At 34.9% G+C, this 14,700-nt stretch overlaps 1 protein-coding gene across 3 annotated transcripts; it reads left to right on the forward strand.

Annotated features, from left to right (window-relative positions):
* Positions 1-480: 480 nt before the first annotated feature.
* On the forward strand, positions 481-4,716 carry LOC147516884 (uncharacterized). 3 transcript variants are annotated; one of them, XR_015211233.1, is made up of 5 exons: positions 481-1,823; positions 2,397-2,442; positions 2,557-2,647; positions 3,695-3,924; positions 4,416-4,716. XR_015211233.1 is itself a non-coding variant. In XM_086589346.1 (4 exons), the coding sequence occupies exons 1-4, from the start codon at positions 1,700-1,702 to the stop codon at positions 3,812-3,814; spliced, it is 381 nt and encodes a 126-aa protein (XP_086445472.1). In that variant the 5' UTR covers positions 481-1,699; the 3' UTR covers positions 3,815-4,225. The 3 variants fall into 3 exon arrangements, 2 of the variants coding, with proteins under 2 accessions (XP_086445472.1, XP_086445473.1); XM_086589346.1 differs by lacking the exon at positions 4,416-4,716 and having other exon boundaries at positions 3,695-4,225; XM_086589347.1 differs by lacking the exon at positions 4,416-4,716 and having other exon boundaries at positions 2,407-2,442; positions 3,695-4,008.
* Positions 4,717-14,700: the final 9,984 nt, after the last annotated feature.

The following is a 14,700-nucleotide window of genomic DNA, read 5'->3' on the forward strand; positions in this document are numbered from 1 at the left end:
TAAATGATCCCACACGCTACGATGTCATTGGCGTGTGTTATATTGTGGTGCGATAGATGTCACATCATCTTCGAAACGAATGGTTCGTTTCAGACAACGCTTGTAGTAATTGTTTTGTTTCCTTACACACTTGAACTATCGAAGAAGTACTTCGCAAGACATTAGACTTACATTATCTGCATCAAACGATGGAGAATCATCAAAGGCAATAACTTCACGCTTAATAATTTGGTGCATCGGTGGAACGACAGACGACGCCAATTATGTTGATCTAGGGTGTTGAATAAGAATCGCAGACGGCGCCAATTATGTTTTGACCAAATATGATTAAAACATTAAGTAGTGACGAAAGAGATGAAGAACGTAGAAAAATAGTTAGAAAAGTGATGGTGATCGGGAGAATGATGAGATTGTACCTTTCGGTTGCCTACGTACCCAAATTATCGATTGGATCAAATTTCAAGAACGTAGTTCTGTATGAAAAATAGTTTGGTATTTATATTTGTAGAATAGAGATTTCTTGTAGCTCAAGTAATTGCAATTGAACTTGACTCTTAATTGATAATTATCTGCTTGATATGAAACGAATCTAGACATAAATTAATATACGTATGTGGCAAGTCATGTGGCTAGGGTTCAGCCCTAGACCCATGAGTTATGGGCCTATACATTTATCTATGATATTGCAAATTAGGTTTTAGCCCTATCGATTAAACGAATAAAGTGGAGACCCCTACTAATAGACGTTTGCCACGTAGGTGTTTGTCTCGCACCGTCCATAGTTTGTCTCGCACCGTCCATAGTTTGTCTCGCTTATGAACGAAACCTCTATGATTTGGCAACTCACACTTAACCACCCAGTCCCTCTCGATTATGTTTGGGCAACATCCATATTTGCATTATTGCCAATTCTGCCCTTGTCTTCCTATCTTCAGCAATTCAACCCACCCCTTTCTAATTGTTGGTCCTTGATACTGTAGTCCTCTCTCTCTCTAACTTCTAGAGAGAGAATGTAAATTATAGTCGTTTCCACTGATTTTTTAATGATCGATCTTCTTTTTCTTGACTAGCTTCCTTCAAATTGCTAGTTTCTATAGCTGCATGTACAATTAAATTAGAAATCTCCGAGGGGAGTGTACTGAATAGTTAAACCACCCCAAAAAGACGACAACAAAATCCTTACAGAGAAATACCGTTCCGACGACAGCTAACTACAGCAAGATTTTCCTGTTCCGGTGTGGTAAATACAATTTCGGTGACAGTGCTTTCATTTTTGGGTAGTTGAGTGGCAGATTGTTCTGGTTTGGGGACTTTTCTGCAATTCAGGAGGTTGATGGTGTTGTAGTTGTAGTGAATGTGTTTGACCAAAGTTGGCAAGCTTTCTAGTTGAGTTCGGGCTGTTTTCTTTTATTCTGGGTTTGTCTCTGATCAGGATCAGGTGTCACTCTTTTGAAAGGTGTGGCGTCCTTAACATTACTTTACTTTCTTGCTTTCTTGATTGATTGGATATTGCAACTGCTATGGGAAGATGGCAATGGGAAACACTTCCTCAACTTTAACCCCATGATCATGAACCTTGGGTATGTATGGGCGACTTCAATGATGTGCTCAATCATGATGAAAAGTGTGGAGTACGACCCATTAATATTTCTCAATTCAAACAAACCGATTTAGAACCGCTGTTGATGAATGTGCTCTGATGGACTTGGGGTTAGTTGGCAGCATTTTGACTTGGTGCAACAATCAGGAAGGATTAGCACGCGTCTATAAGAGATTGGACAGAGCACTTTGTAATTCAGCATGGCGAGTTCAGTTTCCACGTGGTAAACTTTATCATATCACATCCCAACAGTCGACTCCCATCACAAAATTCTTAGCAATAAAGAAGAAATAATGCAATCTATCTAATAAAACACAATGGTGTGGGCATATGGGATTTCCATCAGGTGGTCTTATTATGTTTTTTAAAGTTGTGGCGTAAGCGAAAAAAGCGACTCTACCTGGTATGTTATTTCTATCAATAACGTCTGGATCCATGAGATCAGATATTCTTTTCTAATCTCTTTCCAACATTTGCCCTAACCGCCGCATCACTCCCACCCCTTTTCTCATCTTGTCGGCGATCTATGAAAATACGGAATAGTGTAGATAGTCAACAATCAACGAGATTTAGGTATTAACATAAACAAAATAACTTGAGCCATGAAGAATATGAGAAAAAAAATGTTCCCGCAGTTGGCAACTATTAGAATTAAAATAAGAATAAGAAAAATACAGGTTGACAGACTCTTCTACCATTTGTCAACTTTCTATCCTAGCAAATCAAAGATTCTGACATTATATAACATTACTCCATCACGCTGCGTTCTTATGTTCTATTTTGTGTTTCCTCCTAGGTGATCATAGGCCGTATGACATATTTCATCAGCTAGATATGTTATGGTAAGTCTTTATGTGCCTTATATTGGAAGTATGACTAACCTAGATGAATTTTTTATTTTCTATATTTTTTGGATGTCCTCTATCGTTCATTAACAATTATGCCACTTTGTGTAGGCCTGGCTTGCTGGGAACGAGTAAATATGAGTTTGCAAAAACATACTGTGAAGCAAAAATGGTTCAAGGTGCTCAAGGGAAGGTTTTCCAGGTATTCCACTAGAGTTGATGGAAGCACGTGAGCTTTGCATATGCCGTTTTTTTTTTTTTTTGTTGTATGTTCCTTTATTCCAAAAGAAAAATTCAATCTGCCGATTTTCCACTTTTATTGTCATTTAAGTCTGAGATGCTATGAAAAGTTAAAAAAGATAAAATTGAAAAATCATGTGGTTTTGATATTAATATTATTTTAATTTTGTTCAGTTTGGTGCAATGGTATTTTTGTGCAAAATTAATGACTTGGAGGAGTTGAATGTGTTACTTACACAAAGCTGTCATGGTGTGCTACGTCTCATCTTGGATTTCTTTTCTACTATCATTCAAGTAACTAAGGTTTTACTTAGTTACTTGGTTGAAGATTGATCGATTTCTTTGTCAAATCGGTCGTAGTGGACCAGATTAAATCCCCTACTTGGTGGTATAGTGGAAAGTTTGTGATTGTTCCCCAAAACCCGAGGCGACCTACAAAGAAGGAAAATGTTTTCTTTGCCCATCCTCAAGTCATTAATTAGATTTGTATGCATAGTTATGTTAAGGATTTTGGAAATGACATCAAAGTAGAAATTTAGCCCCCTTTTAGAATCTTACATATTATATCTAAGGGCTACAATATGAGATCATTTAATTTCTTGAAAAGGTACATGGTGGTAATGATTTTGATACAATCCCTCTTTATACTTAATACTTTAAATCATTTCGAATTTTGTTTCTATGTATTTGGTTTCTAATGTTTAATTTTGTTAAACTTTGTTTTAACTTTTAAAAAAAAGTTTTAAATCCTTGTTTTTGGTTAACCTCCACTGAACCTCAAAAACCAACTTCAGAGATAGTGGCAACTAAAGAAGATAAGAATCTTCAATTATATCGAAAAAAGATGCCTAATAACCGGCATCATCTATTGGGTTTTGCATGTCGATTGAACACCCCCACTTTGAACTCAATTCCTTGGTGCGCTTTGGCCTAGACTATTTTTAGGGTTGCTATGTTATACACGGTTAAAGTAATATCTGAGCTTTAACCGTTTGTTGTTCATGAATAGATAAGGCGTTTGAAAGAGCATTTGTTGGTACAACTACCACCTAAACGTCGAACAAATTATAAGTCCGGTTTTAGGAGATCGGATATAAATATGGCGATTGTCGGCTATGAAGGAAGGTGACACCAGCTCCATGGAAAATAGACAAGAAACAAAACCAATGGCGAACAATTGCAGTTCTGAAGATGATGATGATGTCTCTGGGATTCCAAAAAGTGTTAGTGAGTCTGATGGTAATTTCTAGACTTTGACCAGTAATTTATGCAAATAATGTAAATTTATGAGCTATTTTAAATTGTCTCTTTGAGATTTCAGTTATGTTTACTGTGGTAAGTGTGATCTAGCTTAATCTTTGGGAGTGTTATCCAAGAAATTTTAGAGCGAATCTAGGTTAATTCTCGCTTCTTCATGCGTGATACTGGATTGCCATTTGTATTGTAATTATCCATTTGTATTACTCCATCTATGGAGAGAACTTACAAACAAAATGAGAAATGACATGTAATGAGTTTGATATGAGTTCATTAATTTGTCTGTGAAAATGACAAAACACTTGCATGAGCGGTCGGGTTACTTTAAACAACTCACTATTATTACGCTTTTTTTGGTTGGAACAGTTTAATTTTTCAGAATTAGTACTTACTGTGTTCTTTTCTTGAATTAATGGAAGAATGATAACTAGCTTATAATTTATTTCCTCTTGTTTTACCCAAATGACATGCAGCTTAAAGATTTACACTCGAGGGTTTGAGCCTTTCAGGTTATTTTAGCGAGGGTTTGAGGTTATTTTAGTGACTTCATGCGTTGTTGGTGTTGGCCGCCAGAGGCTTAGATTCAGGAAATTAGTTAATAGCAGGTGTGCTTTCTTTTTTTTGTTGAACTTTCTTCTATTGTGTTTATTTTCTCGAGTCAACCAAATTTAATCGGTATGTGCATGCCTTGCAATCTATGTTGGATTGGTTTACCAGTTATTGTGGTCCTTATCATTGGATATTGAAAACAATCATATATTAATTGGCTGGGTCTATAAGTGGATTTTGTCAATGGGAAGTTGTGTCTATATGGCCCGGCCCCCGGTCTGGTCCAGCAGGGTTTGAGTCAATTCATTATGATCAAGGTAATGAGTCCAGTAGAGCTACTGAGGAAGCCTCTCGTGCATTGTTCATGTCTGCTCACTTTGTTTTTCCTCCAAGCGATAATGTCAAAAGATAATGAAGAAGTTAGTGCGAAGCGTCGAAGATTTATGTCCGTGCGGACGAGGATCCTTCAAACCAATACCTCTACTTAGAGGAGTTTTTATTTCACTGTTTTAACAAGGTATTTGTCAGTGTCAGGGGGTCGCGTGTTGAGGTAGTGCCGCAGGCACGTCGACCGCCTCGCGGGCCGTAGGCACAGGCATACCCTAGTATATAAATAAAAAGGCCTACAACTAAATCAGAACAAAGAAAAACCAATTGAATGCACATAAACTCGGGAGATTAAGGGGTCTAGATTACCAACGTCATATTCACTAAAGCAATCGTTATTGCATATATATGCCACAAAAGCTATCCACCAAGTGCATATTCACTTCAAAAGCTATGTGGGTTGGCATTAGTGCTACCTTTTGTGAACTTGAAGCACCAAAAAACTTAACTTATACCATCTTGCAACCTGAAAATAAGACTTTGCAAAGTTTCTATCAAACATAAAAGGTGTATAACACTTTTTTTTAAAACACAAACTCAAAAGTCAAAATAATGACCAATACAATATCAACAAATACAATTTTAATTCAATTCAACAAGAAAAGTATATTTAGTTCAGGTAATGCTAGCTTTTGGAAGTATTGAGTATTTTATTGGAAAGTCATGTATACATAGCAAAGTCTAATAATGTTGCTATTATGCATATGGATTAAGGGAACATCGATCAGGATAAAGATGTAACTATAGACTATACCTAGACATTTAATTTACTCCTTTAGAAACTCAAAAATATATACTTAACGTGGATGCTTAGGTTTGAAAAGCAAAGGGTCACTTTCTGGCGACTCAAATGCACATATATAAGCCGTGAGAATAAATTGATTTCAAATCACGGTTTTCTGTACTACTAAGTCAGTAATTTTGTGTATGTGTAATCAACTGAGTATTTTTCACTCTAGGATTGAAGAAACACATTTGTCTCCCCATTAAAACAGAACTAATGCATTCGTATCCTCATTAAATCATAGCACTTGATCAACTTAAAAGGCTCCCTGATAAATATTAAAAACACAACTAGATTTCTCTAATTTATTCTTACGTTATCAATTATTTATTTCCTACTCTCATATATAGATTTATGCAATATATAGAGTACGGAATCGTTCTACTCCTAAACTACCAAGATATAAATAGAATCCAATTAATTAAACACAAGGAAACAATGGTGAGAACAATATTTATAGATGTGAATTTACTAATATGATAAAAATAAATAATTATAAAGATTTAATGGTCTAGCTTATACTAAGGCAATTTAATATTAAAATATGAATAAGAAAAAGAGTATTAGGGGGATTTGATTCCACTTTAATTAATTCTTAATATGCTAGTGTAGATTATTACAACCTTAACCAATAAAGATTAAGTATTTGATCCCTAACTATTCATGGCATCTCTACCCAAATAATAATTAGCATGAGAGAAAGTTTAACCCATTCTCATGGTGAATAAACTAACTTCTAGATTAAAACTCTTGAATAAGCAATAAATATAACTAACATATCAAGTCTTCATCAAAGCTTCATCAACCCCTCTAACAGCTATAAATCATAAGACTATCATAAACATAATAATATAAAGAAGAAGTCATCATGAAGAACTACTTTATTAAAGATACTTGAATTGAATAAACTAAAGCTTTTATTAAAAGGTTATAATGGAGGCTACAAACTAAACTAATTAACTAAAACTAAACTAAATTAAAAAGGGAGAGAGAGAGAACCCTAATTTAAAACTAAACTAAAGAGAGGAGTAGCCAAGTTTTGTTTAGCCTTAACCTTCTTTATATAAGAGAGGGTTAGGTTTACAATTTCGTGCATGGGCTTTGGAGTTGTGTTTTGGGCCACTAAATCAAGCCCAAAACCTAATTACTTAATTCCAAAAAGGGTTTCTCAATGTGAATTTACTGCAACACCTTTTTTGTCCACTTTTACTACTCTAATTGGGTTAAGGCTTAGACCATTGGAAAGCTTTTTCCGAGTTGGTCGTTTTGACATATAATAGGCCTAATTACGAGGTCTGAGTCCAAAGATACGGCTTGTGGAAGTTTTGTTGATTTTTATGCTCTTTTTCTACCCGCGTTAACTTTGACTTTTCAGCTTCGGCTGGGCTTTAAAAGGCTTTTTCTCCTTAAAACTTGGGCTTTGAACATAGAACTTCTTAGCAACCAACCTTTGCTCCTTTCTCTTGCAAAAGTGACATATCTTTTCACATATTTGACTCCAATACCTGAAATAGACAAAAGCACGTAAACAGTACTAATTCTTATTTATTATATACATAATTGGTCTAAATGTAATATTATTAAGGAGTTAAAACTACAGTTTTGGGATCTTATCAAACCACCCCCAAACAACATTTTGCTTGTCCTCAAGCAAATATGAGAAATTAAAATAAGTGACCAAAAATAGAGTTCTAACTAATCTCGTTTCGCTGAGTGCAATTACATTGACCATATGCAACAAGGCCTTAAACCACTAGGAATTCCCTAGTGGACAAGTTATAGCCTCGTAAGAGTTTTCTAGAGAAGGTACTCACAAACTTCATCTATACTGCAACGACTAAGAAATAAAAATTACTGTTTTCTTATTTATTCTCAGATATCTATACATCTCACTAGCAATTAATACATAATAATCAATTGGAAACCTAAGCTAATACGTGCATAATAATCAATCATCTATGGATAAACATATATATAATGAACTATGCTATGAAATGCAATAACAAGTCCGTTTCTGAAACTTTGGAATAACGTCCTTAAGTAGGTCCTCACATATATGTCAAGACAAAAACACTCTGATTTTTCCACTCAAGTTTCGCTCACTCCAGTGTGCAGTGGGCACACTTTACCATACAATCTCAATGACATACAAGGAAACCGAAGTCGATCAAACACATTTGCCACTTACTATCACACTACTATATTCCTAATTGAGCTAGAGGTCTTTATTAGATGTTATGGGGATTAGGTGATGGTTTAAGAAGGAAGGAAATGGATATTCAAAATGACAAATCTGAGATAATAGAGTCTTCATATTATGTAACTAGAGAAAACCTTGTTCTTACTTTGCTTCTACACTTTGTTTCCATCCTTAGCCATTTTTTTCTTTTTCGTTTGGCTTTTGACTCATTTGATTTTGTTTTTAGAGTTATAACTTTTTATTTTTTTTATTTATTTTTTTTTCTTTGGATGGAAACTTTCTTTTCTTTTTTTATTTGAAGCAACTAACAAATTCTTGATTTTCCACAGGTATTTCTCTTTTCTTTTCTTCATTTCATCTCTATTCTCAGACTCATTCAAAAATGGATAGGCTGATTTTTGTTTTGTTTTGTTTCTTATAAAAGGGTAAAAGATTTGTGGTTTATGAAAAGGCTAAAAAAAGGCTCAAAGGGGCGACTAGCGAAAAATAATTTCATATAAGTTTGAATTTCTTGCTACATCGATCCAAAAATAGCCTAAATTCTCATTTAGGATATGGTATAGTGGTCAAGCAAGTGGACGTGTGATTTCCTTATTCGGAATTTACTTCTCCCTTGTGTCATTTGATAAGCACCCAAAACTGTAATAGGAAACCCCATTGAGACATATAGATTTGGTTAATTATATGTTTAATAATCATGAAATAAATATATTTTCGTACTTTTGCAGGTATTCGCAGTAAACATGAAAATATTGGTTAAACCCGCGTTAAAGCATGGGGAACGACGTATATATGAATTCTTCCAAATCAGCCATGTAAAGCCCAACAAATCTACACAGAAGCATCAAACTTCCGAAGCTCTTACCTCTTGAACCAGGACTCCGAATGCGACAAGTGAGTTGTTCTTTCGGACAATCAGGTATGATGAACTCTACGATAAAGGGAAGTTGTAAAATTGCCAAAAGACCAGACCGCCACTAGACTGCACGTGGACCCACTATGCGGGCCTGTAAGATTTGATGAGTCATCAATCATGGAGCATGCCAAGACAAAAATGTCAAATTATTGGTGCAAAGTTGACACCTTGCATGTAATTAATTAGATTAGGTGTTAATAGTGAAAAAAAAATGCAAGGTGTCACTTGGTTTTAATGTGGTGGATAAAAATGACGTAAATGTGGTTTGGTGTTTCAAGTGGGAAGAAAGGAGATTTCTCTCAAATTGAGAAGAAAACAAAACAAGGGGGGACAATCCATTTACTCCCTTGACTTCTTTTCCTTTACCATGTATTATTTTAGTTTTTTAGTTTTAGATAGTTTTTAGTTTTTGGTTTTGGAACAAAAGCTGGTAATAGTTTTAATGGAGGAAACTTTGTTTTCTTCTAGTGGAAATAAAATCTAAATGCAAGTGAGTTTTTATAGATAGTTTATTCTTTTTGTTCTCTCTCCCTCTTTTTACATTCTATATTAGTCATCTTTTAGCCTAAGGACCATGAGCTAAACCTCTCCTTTGTGGGGAGTTAATAATACTCATGTGAGGGAAAATATTTGTTATTTGGTTTAGTAAGTTGTTTAGGAAGAACAACTAGACCTACATCCTATCCCAAAATGATAGTTGGTGTAGTGTCTAGTTAAGGATCAAAGTGATGAGCTTAGAAATAAGTCATTGCTTTGGTTCTACATGCTAGCATGTATGAGCTTAGAGATGAGTCATATATGTTAGGGATCAAGTTTTCTTTTATTAGGACTTGTCTAAGAGTTCTAGGAAGATTAGATGCACTTACTAAAATCAAATAACAAAAGTTATCTTCACATGAGAAAAATTAACTCTCCACTTTCATTTTAGTAAAATTTTATCTTGTCTTAGTTGCATGTTTACGTAACTTAATGTTTTCAATTTTTGTGTAGAAAAGAAATCCAGTATTTAGTATTTATACAATCATAGCTAAACTTACTCACTAGTTTCCTAAAAGAGTAAAACCAAGTTGTAAGTGGTCCTAGAATTTAGGTTGGTTCGAATTCCTACTCCAAACTATATGAACACGAAGATCGTGAGTAAGGAAAATTCTTTGTTTTCGCATTTTGGCCAAAGAAGAAATTTAAATCTCTAACATATGCTGAAGGTGAATATCATCATTACTCAGATATTTCACTCATAAGGCTTTTAGGCTATATTCTCACAGGATTTGTAGAATAAGTACTCTAACCTAGATTTCAGAAACTTATTGTCAATACAAACATAGATGCTCATGCAATATATTTATGGAAAGATGCAATGATTATTACCTGCATATTAACCTAAGTTTCTAAAAACTATTCTAATTTAAGAACTAACGTGAAACTTTAAGATTACTATCATCACAGAAAAATAAAAAATACCAATATTCCTAAGTGCATAGTATAAATACTTTTTATTTTTATTTTTTTACTAAAAAGTAAAGTGCATATTATACATATATATCCTACTCGGTACCTAACTTTTGCAAATGTTTCTATCCTATGCCCAAACAATCAAACGCTTTGTCCTCAAAGTGTAAAGAGATAAGGAAAGAATTTACCATAGAAACATGGTAAAAATTGGCAGTACCTGTAATAGAAATATTATAAATATAATATGATAATATGAAGCACAATTAAACTGCTGCGTACTAACTAACACAAATTCTACTGGAGTAAACATGATAGGCAAAAGGTGGCAAAAAGATTTGAAATGAAATACCAAAATATGCCACCCCCAAACAAAATTTGAAAACTTTTTATAAGTTTGAAAATTTTTGTGGCCTATACTCCACTAAGGTGGTATTTTACAAAAAATTATATGGGTCTTTTAAAGTCAGATTTCCCTAGACTTAATGTGTGGTCGTTTTAAGTCAGATTCCCCAAGACTTAATGTGGGGTCATTTTAAGTCAGATTCCCCTAGACTGTGCACACCCCCAAACAAGCAAGAAATTGGGGTGGCACAAAATGGATGATGCGTGGTCAACTATAAACTAATAGTCAAAAGAGTTCAGGGTCTAGCCATAAAAACATGATACTAAATGTACCCCCAAACAGAATGAAGTTATATAATTGGAAGCAATCATATAGAAGAATGAAATAAAACCTATGCAACCCATCAAAGAACATATGCAAACCATCATGTTGTAGCTGTTTTAAAGAGTTAGAATGACCTAAAAGATGAATTAGTGATCTTTTAGGTGAGAAAGGAATGAAGTATGGATCCTGATGTCTTTTATGAGGCTCAAATGAGGAAAAATAAGACAAACTAGGTTTCTCACTACACTCGGTCAAAGCTTGGCTTTCAACTACAGGAATGGTGTACTCTTGGGATTGTGTGCTAGGCAAACCCTCTTCACCGTGAGGGTTGAAAAAATTATAAAGAGTCTCTAAGGCAATTAGCTCAAGTGCAAATTCGAGGTTTCTCTGAAATAGTGGGTGAATGGATGGCTTAGTTATGGTAGATGGTTGGATTTTAGGAGGTTGTAACTCAGGTGGATGGTGGTTGGTTGGTGGTTCATCAGTTGGTGGATCCTCACACGCTATTAAGAACTGTACATCTTGCTTAGCTGAATCCACAAGCTTGTGGTTCGTGGCTTTATCTTTAAAAAATTCATCTATTTCTTCCAATGTAATTTCCTCAGTTGCCAAACTAAATTGAGATTCACATTGCTATAAAGAAGTTACTTTCTCTTTTTCTTGCACATTAACTTGTTCATGCCTTAGATTAGAATTATTAATCTCTATTTCCTCACCCTCTTCCTCTAAAACACTATAAGTATCCTCAATGACATCATTCAAATGTGTCGAGGAATCGTCCAGCCAAGTGCGGTTAGCAAACACAAAGGCCTGGACATGCGCAACAGGAGGGTCCATATTAAGATAATGCCAATAGTTATCAAATTCTTCCTCCATCACATCTTTATAAATATCTTCTAATGTATCATCATTATATTCATCTTCAGATGGATCAGTGGGAGGTTCCTCGGAAGCATCTCTCAAATTTGAGTGGTCATCCAAAACAAGTCCTAAAGAGTCGTCTTCAAGAATGTCCTCATCCAGGTGGGGTGTGGAGTCAACATAATGGTTAATGGGAGGGTCATGGGTAAGGAATGGTTCATGAAATTCAGGGTAGGTCTTAACTAGGTCGAATGGTGTGGATATGAGAATAGTTTGTTCTACTTGTGTGTCAATCTTTGGCAAGGTTGAAAGTTCTTTGTTAGGTGAGGGGATTATGGAAATCATCTGGGCTATGTTCTGAAGCATAGTTAGGTTCTGAAGCATAGTTTGGGAAATTCGGTCTGAGAAAGGTGGCAAACTAAATGGTTAGGTAATTTCTGGTATGGTGGAAATGTCTGGCGTAGGTGAGCTTAGCATCTTTAGGTTCTGAAGTATTATTGCATTTTGGGCCATTATTTCATCAAATGTTGGTAGCGGAGGGGAAACTTGGTTGTGTGGTTCTGGTTGGTATGGTATTTGATAGTCATAGTTATTAGCGAATGAATATGATATGAGTCCTTCTTTGGATATGGCATTTAAGTGACTGTAGTTGATCTCGTACTGTGATGGGTTAGGTTGAGGCTGAATAAATATGGGACATGAATGGGCGGTGTGGTCTGGATCTGAACAAAATATGCATGGAAAAGTGTTTGGTTCGTTGTACACACTCATCACGGAACTAGAAGTAGACGACACTAGTTGACTCCATATATTGTTTGGATGACTAGAAAACTCTTGATTGTATAGGTTACTATAAAAATTTGAAAATTGAGGCTCATAATTATTATTATATCCTATAGTAGGCTCAGATTCTTGATATGATGGGCAATGAGAAGCCCAATGGTAAAGACTACCACAGCATGAACATGGTGAAGGGTTTGCATAATAACCACATGATTGTTGGTCTACATATTGATATGCCATATTAGTTTTAAAAAATATATTCGAGGACAATTAATATGTAAACAAAACTCGAACTATAAATTTCTAGATAGGCATGTGCATTGACGTTTACGATAGATAACGTTAGATGGTTTACTCTTACTGGACCTTAAGCTCATGCAAGGCTAAGGCCAATATGAAAAAAAAAACCACTAGCAGCAGTCAAACAACAACCTGATATACTATAATTAAAACTCCTCTGACAGAAGAGACGAGGAGTGAAAGAAGGAGTACCTGAATGCCTCCTTGCTACGTTTATGAATAGCGTCTTCAATACGAATCTCAGTGTCCTATAGAAGGTTGGAAGACTCAACAAACAATAATTTCCAACGAAAAGATGTTCTATAACTAACCTGTGTTAAAATTGGGCTTTTCTTCAGAAGGGGCGCGGGCATGCTCAAGGTATTATTCGATTTTTTTTTTTTTTGATGAACAGTAACAAGAGGGCAGGGGCGCTCAGAATATAGGCATAATAGGGCGCGAGCGAGCTCCAAAAAATTTGAAAATTTTACAGTAGTTTGCTAAGACATCCAGTAAGTCGTTTGTAAAATTTCAGATCAATCGGAGTTATGAAAGTCTTTCTACTGCCCTGCAAAGTTTGTGAAACGGTTTTCGGACACAACACAAACAACCAAATGGTTAACCAATAAAAATAGAGAAAAAAATTGCGAAAAGTTTACTGGAGACTTCTGATAGATAATGTGGGATCCTGTAAAATGTTTAGAGCAATTGGAGTTCTACAAACCCTCCTTATCAACTGTTGTTCCAAAAATTAAGTGTTACAAAACTGCAGAAACACACTAAAAACAACCAACTAGTTAGATGGTCAAAACAAATCAAACACTCTTCAAACGTTTACTGTAAACTCTTGACTTATGATAGATACTTCTGGCAAAATCTTAGAACTTTTGGACTTTCCCAAGTAACTTTAATAGTCAGTGCTTCCCGGAACTTACGGTGTGAAAGCTGAAATACAACAGTGTAAATATAGTAATAATTCACTATGTAAAACAACTAGGAAAAATCTGAAAATATTTCAGTAACTCAACAACACCTTAAATATTATGTCTGAAAATTTTCAGAATTTTCAGAATTTTCAGAAATCTAGAAATACCTTTACCACAGTATTCTTCACTGTGAGTCCGCAATCTTAAGGGAGCGCGGGCGCGCTTTATGCAAGGCAAAAGGGAGGGTGGGCGCGCTCTTAGTTTAAAATAGTAAATTTTAAGCTTGAACAATAACGAAAATATGAGAAACAAGAATGAAAAATTAAAAGGGTGGGTGGGTAGAGAATGGGGGATTGCCCCTTGGATTCCACCAATTGAATTCTTGTCCTGAATGAGTTTAAGATGGCAGCGGCGCCATTTGATAAACGTAAAAACAATAGTTTTACCTACTCTTAACTAATTATGCTATGAATAAGTAAAACTAAAAGGCTTTTTACACTAGATGATCAAAGTTCTACTCTCGTTTATCATGCAATATGTGGAGTAGGGAATTCGTTCCACTCCAAATTTATTTAGACGTAAGTTTCACTAGTTTAATCAATTCTAACAAAATTAATGAGAGTAATGGATTGTGATTATACTAATATGGTGATTGAACTAATTAAAATGTTCTAACTTATACTATGGCAATTAAATACTAAAATATGAATAAGAATAAGAGTATTATGGGGATCTGATTTCACCTTAATTAATTCTTAATATGCTAGTGTAGATTATTGCAACTCTAACCAATAAAGATTAAATATTTGATCCCTAACTATTCATGGCATCTCTACCCAAATAATAATTAGCATGAGAGGAAGTTTAACCCATTCTCATGGTGAATAAACTAACCTCTAGATTGAAACTCTTGAATAAGCAATAAATCTAACTAACATATCAAGTCTTCATCAA

This window comes from Coptis chinensis, chromosome 2 (genome assembly GCF_015680905.1).
Source record: "Coptis chinensis isolate HL-2020 chromosome 2, ASM1568090v1, whole genome shotgun sequence".
Lineage (NCBI taxonomy): Eukaryota > Viridiplantae > Streptophyta > Magnoliopsida > Ranunculales > Ranunculaceae > Coptis > Coptis chinensis.